At 35.4% G+C, this 15,662-nt stretch overlaps 1 protein-coding gene across 3 annotated transcripts in view; it reads right to left on the bottom strand.

Moving 5' to 3' along the window:
- The window catches only part of DGKB (diacylglycerol kinase beta), a gene marked incomplete at its 3' end in the record, with an annotated part of 923,203 nt that overhangs the window by 412,293 nt on the left and 495,248 nt on the right, over window positions 1–15,662 (bottom strand). For all 3 annotated transcript variants that reach the window (XM_082632047.1, XM_082632048.1, XM_082632049.1), the window contains 2 exons: window positions 14,793–14,882; window positions 8,853–9,013 (listed from right to left, as the gene is read on the bottom strand). In XM_082632047.1, the coding sequence (XP_082488173.1) occupies window positions 8,853–9,013; window positions 14,793–14,882 (251 nt within the window). The remainder of the gene's footprint in view (window positions 1–8,852; window positions 9,014–14,792; window positions 14,883–15,662) is intronic.

Raw genomic sequence — 15,662 nt, 5'->3', positions numbered from 1 at the left:
TAAAGGAAGGCTTCACGGTCATTTTTCTGTATATTTATCTAGTATTTGGCACCTTAAGTTGATTTACTAGTTTTATGTTTAGTTGATGCATATTTACTATATACGTCATCGTATCATCTTCAAATAACAGTAACCCTGTCTCTTGTCAATATTTATGACATTTAAATTTTTATTATTATTAGCTCACTTTTCTAAAAGTGATAACTAGAGTGGTGACAGAAAAATCCCTGTATTCTTCCTGATTTTATTTGGGATGCCTCTAGTATGCATTACTATAATATTAACTATTAATTTGCAGAAAATGTTTTACACATTTTCAGTAGTTTTTAATTATAAAAAATAGCAAACCTATTCTTTATTTAAATAATTATACTAACATTGACACATTTTGACTTTGTAGAAATAAACCCTACAGTCAATAGGTTTTAGCCCTTAAATAGAATACCTGAATTTATTTGCTAATTTTGATGCTTGCAACTGTTGTATTTATATACACATATGTATGCTCTTTTTGGGGGTTGTGTTTGAGGTATTGATACTGAGGTTTGCCAGCTATGTAAAAAGAATGGGAAAGCATTCCATGTTAATCTATATTCTGGAACAATTTTTAAAATATAAGAAGTATTTGTTCTATGAAAAATCATTTGAAATGACAGCAGTTTTAATAGTTCTTTTACTACATTTTTACCTCTTCCTCTTTGGCTATGTGCTTAGAGAAATGGTTCTCAAAGTATGACCACGGATAGGAAATACTGGGATCACCTGGGAGCTTGTTAGAACTACACATTCTTGGACCCCAATTCAGACCTACTGAAAGCCCGGGTTTGAGGATCATCAGTCTGCATTTTAACAAGCCCTTCAGGTGATTCTGATACATGCTTAAGTTTGAGAACTACTGCCTTAGATTTCCTACCCCTTCCTCTTCAGCATATTTCAGCTTTCTTCATTTGGACAGACAATACTCAAATTTCTTCCACATGATAAAGTTTACTAGCACAGATGCACAGGATATACTCATAATTATTTAAACATTTTCCATAGCTGTGGTTATATTTTCAAATTTATTACGCTCTGTTTCTTTTTGTTTTAAAAACAAAATTCTTGGAGAGACGTCAGCAAGATGGCAGAAGAGGCGTTTTCAGCATCACCCCCCCCACCCCCTCCTAAACGAACATAGATTTTGACAACCACTAAGGAATAAATAGTAATACCTTTGTTGGGAGTCAGGGAGTCCAGCGGAGAAATTCCAGCACACCACGAGCAAAAAATCCGAAATCAGACCCACTGAAGGGGGTAAGAACACTTTTCCCTTTACCTGCATGGCCTCTCCCCCAGAGTGGCATAGCTCAGTGCCAAGAGAGGCTCCACTAAGCCTGAGATTTCCCCCGGGGTGGGGGGTGGGGAGTGGGAGCGTTGGGAGTGAGTGTTCAGCTTCCCACGCCTCCAGGACGCTGCCCCAAAGGCCACTTCTTTCTTGCCTCACCGGGAATAGCGAGGGTCTCACCACAGCTGAGGTGTTGAGAGAGGCCGGAAGCAGGCAGGCGAGAGGAGGACTCAGAGCCACAAGGGCCTGGACCTCAACAAGGGGCGCTGGAGCCTAAAGAGCCTACAGACCAACGCACGGACTCCCTCAGGAGGCTGGCGCACAAGCTACCCCGGAAGCCTCAACTGACGATTTCAGCCCACCTGGCGTCTGCAACGCTTTGCGTGCCTCAGCCCTCCCTGCCTCCTGGCTGACGCGCCATGCGTGCCCTATGCGTGCGTGCCGCGCGGGAGGCGGAGCCCCTGCGGACTGCTGGTGAGCATGCGCGGACGGCTGGCTCAGCTCCGCGGGATCGTCCGAAGTTCCCGAGATCTGCGCGTTTCGGGGTTCTGCCCTAAGGAAAACACACAGAAGGCTCTCAGCACCCACCCTGGCTTTGGGGGATGGAGAGAAAGCAAACAATGTTAAGAATGCCTCCCCCCACCTTCCCAAAGAGGGAACAATAGGTGGGGAGTGGGTGCATCTATAGAAAAAGTCCGACAGAGCCTCAGAATCCTTAGCTGCTCTGACAAGGTGTTTCTATGCCCAGGCCGGTCAGTAAAGACTGGAAAAGGTGACTGCTTTGTAAAATGCATACTATGGATCTTGAAGCAGCCCTGTAACCTGGCCTCAGTCCTTCTTAGCAGTGGTCCCAGTGGTCCTGTCTCCTCAGGGACCCAGAGGGAGACATGCCCATCAATGTCCTTCCTATTGCCCACTGTGGATACTGAAGCATCCTGTAACTCAGTCCCAGCCCCTCTCAGCTACTACATCTGGCAGTGTTTCTACATTTTGAGGTTTACACTTACCAAGAGTCATTTGTGTTGTTCCCAACACTGTTTATGCCAGTTTTAGTCTTTATTATATCATTTAATTACCTATTATATAAATGGAAAATATGATTACAAAAAGAAAGTATTTTATATGAAAACAAAGATGATTTGGGAAGATTTGATATAAATGCAATTCTAAAACTGCTATAGAATTATATATTCTTTGTTATAAAATCATATGTAAGAAAAATCATTATAAAAGATTTTTTAAACTATTGTAAAAATCTAGAAGGATTTTATACTGCTTCACAAGTATCTTTTGAATTTTTGTTCCACTTAAAAGAAACTAAAAATGGAAATCACAGATGGTTTATTATGGAATGTGATTTATACAAGCAAACTTTGTAGAACCCCAGTCGATGATGCACATTCAAAGAAAGGACATGAGCTGGACCTATAAGAAAAAATTTCTCAATTATATTTATAGGTTTTAGGTTAAATGAAATATCCAAAGCTATATGTATCTTTTTTATGACACTTGTTTTCCCTTTTAATTAATGTTTAACTATTACCTCTGGTAGATGAACTCCTGCTGTACATAAATTGGACTTCATTTCCCGATTATATTCATTGAATCATTCAGTGGCCTCTCTTAAAAGACAGACACCACACCTTGGCTTCCAAGTCTTCAAGACATGGCAGCAGCCACTTCTGCTACTGCCTTTTTTGTCATTCATTCCCACCTTCTATCTTTATGTTCCAGGCACACTGACTTTATAGGTCCTTGAACACAACGGGCCTTTTCTCTCCTTGAGCTTTTCACATACAGTTATACCTGCTTGGTATGCTCTTTCCATCTCTTTGGTGCCCACCTGACTTATGTGTATTCCACATATCCTCTCTTAAATGTATGTTCTTTATATAGGCCTTCCTTGACCATGAGACCTAAAGTTGTTGTCCCTTATTCTAGCTCATGGCAACTTTTGTTTTTTTTCACAGTATACATCATAATTTTCCAAAAAACTTGTATTTGTGCATTGGTTTGTCAATGCTTTTTCTACCATTAAACTCCAAGTTCTAATAATGAGGTGATCTCTTTTATTCACTTCTATAACTCCAGGGCCTTACCAAAAAAAAAAAATGTACTTAGTTTTTTTGTTTAATAAGCAAATGAATGAAGAATCAACAGTGAGGATAAAACTAATGGCATGTATGAATTTGATGGTGATGCAATGGGTGAACAATTTTCTAACTGTGGTTTTTGAGATTATCTATAGTTATTAAAGTGCAAAATCAGAATGAAAGGTAGAACATAGCAGTTTTTCTTATTAATTTCTATAATCTATATTTCTAACATCCAGCTGTTAAGTCTCTCATGAGAATTCTCTCTCACCTCACAATAATATGTTTAGTGATTATATAGACTTTTTCTCTCTTGTTCACTGCTAACCAACCCTCAAACGGTATCTGGCACATAGAAGGTAATAAATAAATGTGCTTTTATTTAAGGATCACCACTGTAGATGAATACCTACTCTCAGATTTAATTATGATTTCAGAATTATTTCGAATTGTTCTGGCTAAAAGTGAAAGGCATTACAAAAAGAAATTAGAAGACACTGGCTAGTTATTCACCAATTTCCCTTCTCTTCTTGGGCAGACAGAATTCCTTTCCCAGCTTCCTTACAATTAGGTGCATCTAATTGATTCAGATATGACCAATGGGTTACAAGCTGAACATCTTACAGGCCTGATCTATTAAAAAAAAAAAAAACAACAACAAAAAAACACAAACGCCAATACTTCACCCTCTTTTGTTGCCCAACTGTTAAAATAGAGAGGGCTCTGTGTATCAAGAAGAGGGTGGAGCCACAAGATGGAAGGACCCTGGGTCAATGACTGACCAAGTGGACCAGAGCCTCTCCTCAAAAGTCAACCCCTGCTGTCCTAACATGTGAGGGAAGAACTAATTTTTAGTTGTTGTCAGACCACTAATATTTTGAGGTTTGCCTCACAGGTTCTCTAAAAATTTGAAGTAAGGTTTTATGTACACTGTAAATCACAGTCAGTATATAAAAGACAATCATTGAAATAATGAAAACAACACTGACAGTAGAGTCAAGTTTTGAGACCACCTTGTAACTAGGAGGTAGGAGGGTTCCTAGAGATAATTTCAAGTACAAATTATGTGCCATCTTAAGCTTTCTCATGCTGGTGATAGCAAAAAGTTGAAATGTCCCCCTTATTCTTTCAATGCTCCAGTTCCACTGTTTCTTATATATTCAGGAATATATAAGCTTGAGGTACACAATTCATTTCTTTTTGTTGTTTGCTGGAATCACTCATTGGGGCAGAGGAATATAAGTTGCTAAATAGAAGGTGGCCTGGCTGAGTGACAGCCAAAGCTTGAACTCTTTATAAAGTCTGCTGGTCTGATTGTGACCCTGAGTGTTGATCCTCCGTCTTGCCGGGACAGAAGCAAATATTTCAGGGAAGGATGCTCTCCCTCTCTTCACACCTCTCCTTCCCGTGTCAAACTCAGTGAAAGAGGCTCCAAGTTAAATGGAATAGGACCCTTCTAAAGAAACGCAATCAAAATCTACCTTGTTTAGTTCTGTTCTACCTTAAAATCATAAATGAATGCTATTACATATTCTTGAATTAGGTCCTAAACCTTGCATTTCAAATTTAGTACTTCCATATATCTAGCAATTGCCTATCTAATGTAGAGTTCTAACAAAATTTTCTCCCTCTAGAAAGGTAGTTTTTGAACACTTGTCAACGAAGCACCATTATTTCTCCAATGAGATTTTGGGCCACATCTATACTGAGTTTCGATATGTGTCTCTCTGCTTCTCCACTGAGTTCTTCCTCTATTCATTCATTGCACTATTTTATTATAATTATCCAATTCATTTGTAACATGTCTTATTTGGTAAAACATTTTTCCATTTCTTTTTATTAAAATTGACTGAGCTACTTTGTTGTATATATTTTGGAAAAAGTTTTTCAAATTTGTCATAAAATCCAGCTCTAATTTTTATTACTTACAGGTTAAAGGTATACATTAATTTGCATATTACAAATTATTAAGCTATCCCATCTAAGAATAGAAAATGTCTCTATTTATTCTGATCTTTTATGTTTTTGTAGAGAGTTTTAATGTTTCTGTTTTTAGGTCTTGTATATTCTTTATTAATTTCTGGATAGTTCTAATTTTTTGGTTGCTGTTTTTGTAAATGTATAGATTATTGCTTATATAATGGAATAATATTGAATATTTAAGTTGATTTTATATTTAGTAACTTTGCTATACTTCCTTATTTAGTCCTAAAATATTTTCAGTTGGGATATTATGTTTTGTCTTTACGGGGGGGATTTTTGGTCTTTTTTCACTCTATATTATTTATTTGCAATTCTCTTTACAATATTTTTATAAAATCAATTTTGCAGTAGATTTGATTAATTACTTTCAAAAATCCAGTTTTTGGTTTCATACTCAATTTTTTTTGCTCTTGTTATTCTTTGCTGTATGTCCTGTCTTATTTCTATTACAGCTTTCCTTTTCTTCATGTGTTAGCTATTTCCCCTTTTCCAACATCTTGAGTTTTGTATTTAATATTGGTTTGTTGATATCAGGTTTTTCAACCTCAGCCCTATTGACATTTTGAGCTATGTAATTCTTTCTTGTGTGTTTGGGGGGCTATTCTATGAACTGGGAGTGTTTATCAGTATCCTTATCCTCTACCCACTAGCTTCCAGTAGGAATCCTCTCTTAGCCATGGCTATCAAATGTGTGTCCAAACACTGACAAATGTCTCCTGTGATGGAAAGGAAATAACTTCTGTTGAGGACCACTGAAAATTGATCAAAGGCATATAACAAACTGAGAACTATTTATTCAAGAAAAACTACTGAACCTAAGAGAAGAATACTGGCAATCTGTGATGTTTCAACCTTGAGCTGCTACCTTACCCTCCACCTCCATCAGTACTATAGATCTACCAGGGTGGGGCCAGTTATGAAAGCAAGCAACTTTACTGTCGGGGGAGCTAACATGACTTGGAGTGGAAGCTGGAAAAACTCCATGACCCAGAGTTATCCAAAATAATAGTAATCTCAGTGGCAAAGGTAGCAATATGCCTCAGTTTGTGAAAATAACTAAGGCAAGCAACTATCCAGCCAACTAGCCAGATATTCAAGGAGATCTTGAGGATGAGACAGCCATAATGGGCCTTGATAAGCTGTCACATATTCCTGGCTGTCTGAAAGGCTATATGCATGTGCAAGGTCGCACATATGTTCAGGAGAGTCCAAAGAGAGCCATAGTTATTTATACATCTTTGGCTAAGTGAGAGGCCTTCTACATGAGCAGAAGAGACAAAAAGGCCAGCAGATATTAAAAGCTGAATCAGATTAATAATTGCCTGCAGTTTGTATGTGTTCCCCAATAAACATACAGATTCAGTGGCAAAGGGATGAACTGTCTCAAGGTGTTTAAGCACAAACTTTGGTCAATCATGCCGACACAGGAATGATCCCTAGAAGCCAGGATTAACATAAAAGCAAGAAGAGAAAACAAAAACAAAAATACTGAGGCATCAGTATATCCATACACTACAGGGGAGAAAGACGCCTTATAATTAGTGGAGGGAAATCCCTAAGCAAACACAGGAACAAACATAACACCTATGGGAGAATGCAAATCCACAGTTGTTACAATATATTATATAAAATCTCTTGTTTCCAACAAAAAATTAGCAAACATGCAGAGGAATGGCAAAGTGTTTCACATACTTTGGAAAAAGCAAACAATGTCTCTGATGGACCCTAGATGTTGGACTTAGCAGACAAAGACTTCAAAACAGCTATTATAAATTGATCAAAAAAACTAATGTAAACTATGCTTAAATAATAAAGGAAAGTATAAGGACAATGACTATTCTAATAGAAAATATCAATTAAAGACCTAGAAATATAAAAAAGAACCAAATAGAAATTCTTGAGTCAAAAAGTACAGTAACCAAAATAAAAAATTAACTATAGGGACTCAAGACAGTGGCATTATTCATGATATCCAAAGACCAGAAGCAATCTAAATGTACATCAACCCGTGAAGAGATAAACAATATATGATATATCCACACAACAGGATACTTACTACTCAGCAATAAAAGGAATACAGTATTCATGTAGTTCATATAAGTGAACCTCAAAACATTACGTGAAGTGAAAGAAGCTAGATGCAAGAGATGATATAATTATTATTTCTTTTATATGAACTATCCATAAAAGGCAAATCTTAGAGGTAGAAAGATTAGAGCTTTGCTTGGAGCTGGGGGAAGGACCCAGAATTGACTAGAAGTGGGCATGAGGGTTCTTGTCTTGGTGATGAAAACGCTCTAATATGGGATAGATTTATTAAATCATTAAAAGGTTTACTTAAAATGAGTGAATTAGGTTGTGTGTAAGTTATTTGCCAATAAAGCTGTTAAAATATTGTTATTCATATCAAATATAAATAGAATTTTAATGGATCAAATGCATTATATTTTTCTTGCAAATAATAATAATCATTATCATAGTATTAGTAAAGATTGTATATTTAGCCTTCATTATGCATCATTATATGAGGCTCTTTAAATGTATAATCACATTATTTACAACAATGAGAGAGAAAATAATAACTACCATGATACAGGTAAATGAATGCACACTAAGAAGAAAAAAAATTGCTAAAGGTAGCTTGACTCCTAAGTTCATGGATTCAACCAATGCTTTTTATAGTTTGCTAGTTGTGTCTGTGTGTGTATGTGTGCACATGCACATGCATAAGAGAGAAATGAGACATGATGTAAGATTAATATTGGGCAAGTATGTTCAATGGAATGTCATGCTGTAGATAATATATTTTAAAGACTTCATAATTACTGGGTAATATATATAAATACAAGTAAAATTACTGTTTAGATTATTAATTTCTTAGGGATTGAAATTTCAATAACTCTTTAAATTGCCAAATGATACTTTAATTTTGGTCTCAAATTTTTCAAGAAAGTAAGTGAAAAATTAACCTTTTGACTTATTAACCACTTAAGAATACTAGCAGCATTTTTCTTAGACTTTACACTAAACCATAAATTTTAAAATGTCTATAAATAAAAACCTAATAGGTTATGATATTATAATGTAGATTTCAAAATAAGAAAAAATTTGATGCATTGTTTTCACATTTTTAGTAATGTGAAACTGTAGCTTATACTCTAAACTTGTAACTACCTTATAAACCATTCTAAGCTTCATTTTATTAACACAAGTGGTCAAGCCAATTACATAAAATATAGTTTCTTTCCTGTGTTTAACACATGAAAAATTCATCGCTGATTCTCTGACTTTAAATAAATTCATAAGCTTTACTATTACCCATTAGAAGAGGTGTTTTGCTGACACAAAGATAAAATAAATTATTTATAATCAGTAAATCTTCATAGTATAAGAGTTTACATCAGTTATTATCCAGAACTGGTAAAAAAAGAATGGTTAGTGGAAAATCTTACCACGCCAATGGAAAAGTAATTATTGATGATACTGTAAGGCACTGGGTCTCCCTTCTCATCTTTGTCATTAGGTATGACTTCAAACTTCCACCTGTCCAACATGATTTCTGTGCTGTTTTCAATGTCTTTTAAGATTTTCATCAGATTCTCACCTTCATAACCTAATGAAAAAAAAAATATCTTGAGAAAAAATATAATCAAATAACAAAAGCTACAATTATATATGTTTAAGCGTGTGAATATGTGTGTATCATTCTAAAGCTAAATAATGCATTTTAAAGCAAATTCTAACACAGGTTGAAGAATTAACTATAATCTTATTATACTCATACCAATATTTTATCTTTAGCTTTAATTTGTAACTCATATTTCGCTCCTGTGGGACAAATTCTCAGTAGAGCCAACTGCCAAATGAACATCTGCAATGCATACCCCTCACAAAACTTTTCATCAATGTATTTATTCAAAGTGGAATTAATGATGTGCTTTGGTATCATCCTCCTGTGAACTCTCCCTCCGAAAGACAGTTGACTTTCCCCTCCACCCAGTTGCTATAGTAAAAAGCCTGGATGCCATGTTAGACTTGTCCCTTGCTTCTACTCCCTCTGCAGGCTTTATATTTGATAACACTTTTTTCCAGAAGCCACCCTCCCAAAATAATGGATTCTGTACAGAACCACAGCACACAGTTCTCAAAACTAGCCCTACTGTAGAACTAGCATGGTGCACTATAGTTATTTTCATTTTTCTCCCAAGTTCCTTTTACCAGGTGTGCCCTACAGTAAATGTCCAACAAATCCATTTTTAAATAAATCTACTATAGACAGTCACTATGGCCAGAAAAGAAACTTGCTGCTTAATATTATACTTTCTCTTAAATGTACCTTTAGGTATCTAACATTATAGTTAATTAGGGCTGTAGCCTAATCCTGGCTGTTATTTACTTCAGTGTCTGCTTTTAATATTCTAAACAGTTTCTTCCTCTGTAAAAACTTAGGTTTGGTGTGAGAATTAAATGAGAAAAAAAATGAGAAAATGCATAAAAGGTCTTAGTATATAAGGCAAAAGAATAGAAAGTTGTCAACAATACTGACAATGACGTTAGAATTTGAAATGTTATACTAATTTAAATAATCTTTCTAACTCTATACACATTCTTACAATGATATTTTGAGTAGCAACAATATTTTCATAGATTTTTTTCTGTGTCCAACTTCATTCTATATTTTAATAATTTATTTGTTGAACAAGAAAATGCCAGAGGCTATGAGTCCTCATTAGATGTGTTAGCACACATAACTCTGGAAAAACCGAATGGATTAAAAGAAAAGGGAATGGGCACTGTAATATGCCAACATTAAATTACATTTATGGTGTATTTGTTGAATTAACTATTAGAGGGGCAAGGCAGCCAGAAAACAGGAATACGTATCTTGGAGCCTACCATCTCTTTTTACCTTACACAGGTCTGAAAACTAATTATACACCATTCAATACACACAGCAAAGAGTACAACAAACAACGATTACACAGATATAAACACTAAAAGTATTAAAAACCATTTCAATAAATGTCATACCATATTTTATAGCATAATTCAAAAATTACGAGCTTACATAATATACATATAATTGTACTCAGTGATAAAACACTGAATTGTTTAAACTACAAGACTATAGTAATTAAGCGTACTTATTTTTCAGGTGTTTCTTAATAGTTCCACCCTCATTCCCAATGTTTATTTTCTTTTTAATTTTTAATTTCTGTTAACACCCCCCAAATAAATTATATATATATGTATGTTTCCCTATTGCATTGAATTAAAAACAGTTAAATATATTCACCTATCTTCCAAATTCTACTCTTGTTTGAAAATAAGTATGATCGTTTTAGATATAAATGAATTTATATACATTAAACTGTATAATATAGTATGAAAATATAGTATATTTAATATATAGTATTATACACAAACTCACTTAGCAGAAATATGAGTAAATGATAATGCTCTAAAACAAACATTGAGTTTGTCCTCAGCTACATCTCAGGTTAAAAGAAGCACTGTTCAGCATAACACTGGAAAACAGTAGGAACGGCAACCGACCAGGAGACAACATAATAGAATTGAATTTAATGAAAGAGTTAATACAGCTAGATTAAGTAGGGTCAATTAACTTAATTTCTTTAGCACTGGATATGTTCTCAAAGTTTTTATGGTTAAGTATGAAAAAGGCTGGTATCAATCAGTCTTCTAGCCAAGTAAAAATGGAAAGAGAGAGGCAATAAATCTATTTGGAGATCATACCTGCAGTTCAGTGCTAATTCGCAAAGGTGAAGAATTCCAAATTGTAGTTCCCCATTTAACAAATATCTATGCACTACTTGTTTAGATTTATCTGTGCCCAAGCTTGTTTAATAATGATCCATAACTATAAATAGGATTCCTGAACTCAAAAAGATTATATTTTTTAAAAAAAGATAAATTAAACTTACTAAATATGCAAACAAAGCTTGTTCCAGAAAAGAATGATGCTATTTTGCTTCCATTATTTTGATTTAAAGCCTATAATCACTCTAGGCTAAGAAACCAAATGAAAACATAATTAGTATTTATCTTTGCTTTAATGATATGATGTTATCATAATGACTGATTCTATCTAAAATGTCATAGAAATTTTTACAAATTTAAAATCACATAAAGAAAAGCAACAACATATATTTGTAAGAGTGTGCTCCATGTAAAATTCTGCCTCCTACCCCCTTACTCTTCACAAAACAACATTTTTCTTGCAATAAACTCCAGAATTTTGTTTGAGAGATTAATCATTGCCAGAAAAATTGCAAAGAGAATGTAAATTAAGTATTTTTTTCAAATGCCCTACAACATCTTATATTTGTACAGTGTTATGTTTTCCAAAATATGTAAATATACTCATAAAAATTAAGCTTCCAGTCAATAGATTCCAGTGATATTACGTGAACAAAATGATTATTGGCTGAATAAAGTAATTTCTTTCCCAAATGTTAAGCATAATGATAATTACTATAATTACAGGAAGGACTCAGCCCAGACACTGGGGAAACAACTTGATAGTTGGGTGTAAGAACCTCCAAGGCAGATACCACTATTTTCTTCAAGTTCTGATGAGGAGTCTGAAGCACACAGTGGTTAAGCAACTTGCTCAAAGTTAGACACCTGACAAGAAATAATCCCACCCCAGAGCATGTTTCTTTACTAGTAAACTCTAGCAGATCGCACCTCCATTTTCCTAATTGCTCACCTTGGGCATCTTGCAGTCCCCCTTGATACCTCACTTTCCCCAAAGTCCCTACCCAATCCATTGGCAAGTTGTATCAGTCTATCCCTGAAAATGTCAGTGTGTGCACTTGTCTCATTTGTACTACCACCACCCTAGCCCAGCCCATTTATCCTCTAAATACAATGGTAATCCAAATTCTCCTTTCAAAAACTATGCTTCCCCACATTGCCACATTTTCTTAACAGTCTTTTATGCCCCCAAATTAACCTATTTTGAAAACACAAATGTCACTGTGCCACTCTGCTTTTGAAACTCTTCCAAAGTTTCACTGTGTGCTTCAAAGTCAATCACATAAAATTTTTACCATGACCATTAAGACCTGCATAATCTGGCTCCTGATTATCTCTCCAACATCATCCTATTCACCCCCGAGGCCATACCTACCCACTGCCCCATGACCTCTTAGAGTTACATCAGCCTTCCTTCAGTCCTTTCAGTACAAAGAGCTCGCTCTTTCTTCCTCATATTTTAAATCAAGCTTAAATGTTACTTCCTCAGAGAGGTGTTCTTGACCATATAGCTGAATAGTTCCCCTCGGTTATCCTCTGAAAATACACTCTGATTCTTTCATATCCTTGACCTTATTTTGTAATTATATATTTCATTATTCCGTGATTTATTGTCTGTGTACGCAATGAAAATGTAACCTCCAAAAGGGTAAGACCACTTTATTTATTTTCTTATTTAATATCCACCACCTAGAACAGTGCCAGCACATGCTAGACATGCACAAAGAGTTCATCATCAATATACACTTTGACATATACTATAATCCATGTGTCTTTGGCCACTGATAAGAATATTTTTAAAACTGTTTATAAGGAAATAATTAGAGGATGCCCTGAATGGAACTTCTATATCAATTTTGAGATTTAAGTCATTAGCCAGCTTGAAACCAAAATAAAATTATTAATTTTCAAATATAAAAAATATTTCCAGGGCTTCCCTGGTGGCGCAGTGGTTGAGAGTCGGCCTGCCGATGCAGGGACACGGGTTCATGCCCCGGTCCGGGAAGATCCCACATGCCGCGGAGCGGCTAGGCCCATGAGCCACGGCCACTGAGCCTGCGTGTCCACAGCCTGTGCTCCACAATGGGAGAGGCCACAACAGTGAGAGGCCCACGTACCACACACACACACACACACACACACACACAATATATATATATATATATATATATATATATATATATATATTTCCAGAGGAATACGTAAGAAGCCACATGCATGATTCTCTTCCTTTTAATCAATACACATATATTAACATGGGCAAATATGAGCATCTCATAAGCAATGGTTCATTCTATCTATCTATCTATATCTGTCTTTAGATTCTATACAATTTAACTCAGTATTTTATAATATTCTTGTACTAAGTTATATCCTTAATGAAAGTTACAAATATATCATATACCATGTTTTTAACTTGGTTTCAAATTCTGTCAAATACACAAATACATGTATATACATCTTAGAGTTCACAAGTTGCCCAGGTATTCATGGAACAATTCTTCTCAAATTTTGTTGTAAATCAAGTTACTTAGGGAGTTTGCTTAAAAAAAAAATCAACTGCCCGGGTCCCATCTCTAGAGATTTCCATTTAGCATATTTGAAGTAAGGTCAGTCCACTATATTTTTAACAAGCTCCCCAAGGGCTTCTGATTTACACTGTCTTAGTAGACACTTTTCAAACTTCTCTGAGTTTAGATGCTAAAAATATTTAGGATTAGGTTCTTGTTTCTGTAGCAAAATATGGTTTTCTTTTCTTTGATATCTTCAGGTAAGTTTAGCCTGTTAATGACACTTCAAATTATTTTAAGATCTCATCTTGAAATATTCTCCCCTTACTCACCTGTTCCATCTACACTATTCCATTTTCAGTTCCTTCAGTATGTCAAGTGCCTTTGTATCTCTGGGCCTTTGGACTTGATGTTCCCTCTGCCTATAATGTCCACCCCCAGTTCTATATGGCTCCGTCATTCTCCACCTATTAGTATTCTTCTTATGTCACCTCATCAATTCCTAGGTGAGGTCGTTCATTATGTTGATTATCATCTTACTTGTCAGTAGGAAGTCTCACAATTTACACATGACTTCATGTTCCACTAGAATTTAAGGCTCTGTTGAAAGCAGATATTGTTTTCTTTCTATTCTTAACCCTGTACCCCAAGTGCAGAACACACCACCTGGTGCAAAGTGGGTCTCAGAAAATGTGTTACCTCTTATACTTATTCCTGGACAAGTCATTTGTTAGCCTTTCAATTTTTTTCCTTTGTTTGTGATTTTCTCACACACTCAGAGATTACAAATGTGAACATTATTTTAGAGTTAACCCATGCTTACCTCATTTCTTAAATTGGAAACCCCAAAACCAAAAAGGGTTGGAAGCTTGCCTGCCCCATCAAGTATATAATTAGCACTCACAGTCTAACTCTTGATCCACTATTTGTTTCTCTACCCTAGACGATTGTTCAAAATTATACTACATATCTGACAGCAATTATGTTTGCTGAAATCACATGGCAGCTGTCATGCAGTGAAGAAATGTTGGATTTAGTTTTAGGGGGAAGGGTGCTCTGTGCTATATCTGTTTTCTAAGATTTTTTTTTTAGCTATTTTACCTCCTCCCCATCGCAGGCATCTTGCTAGATCATTGCCGGTCCCGAGAGGCAGAATAGCCACTGGAGGATGCTTGACTACATTTGCCTTTTCTGTAGAATTGAAAAATTGAAATAAAATAAATTTTTATCACAGACAGAACAACAATGAAAAAACACAGCTTGGCATGGAAGGCATTCCACCAGGTACTTATAAACATAAAACGTTCTATTTTATAGTTATATACAATTATAAATTGATTAATTTGTATGTATTTCTAGTAATTTATAAAACAAATAAATACCAAAATTCACAGAGTGACAGGAATTTTCAAGACTTATGCATGAGGTAAGCCTTTTAAATATGTTAATTCAGTTAAAAACTGTAGCGTGTTTGAATTAACTCCGTTGAAATTCTCAAGGATTCAGGTATATGCAACACAGGAATATTCATACAAGGACGTAAGCAGAGTGGAGAAGTAGCTTCCTATAAAAAGTCCTTTGCAACATCAACTCGAGGTACACTTTAAGGAATAAAATATTTTGAAAGTAGTGGAATTCTAAAAGTTAGTAAAACGCTAACAATGGTTGTGCTGCTCTGTGTCGGAGTCAACGACGTAAAAGATTACCAGGTTTCGTTTGAGGTTCAAAATTATACAACATAGTGTTTGAGTCCAGTAAAGATATTTGCCACTGAAATTCCACATGCTTTTGTTTGAATCACTGAGCAAATCTCACAAACATATATTACGTTTCTTTATTTTTCTCCCTTCTCAGCCCTTCAAAGTAAGCATATGTGGGTGTGTAGGAATGGGGAGGGAATAGATTATGTAGGGATGTGCCACAGTGTACTAGCCAAGGCTTAGATTTTGAGGGCTAATGCAAACCAACAAT

The sequence above is a fragment of the Mesoplodon mirus genome, assembly GCF_964341445.2.
Source record: "Mesoplodon mirus genome assembly, chromosome: 9".
Taxonomy (NCBI): Eukaryota; Metazoa; Chordata; class Mammalia; order Artiodactyla; family Ziphiidae; genus Mesoplodon; species Mesoplodon mirus.
The sequence above is the reverse complement of the archived record's forward strand: the minus strand, read 5'-3'. Positions and strand labels throughout refer to the sequence as shown.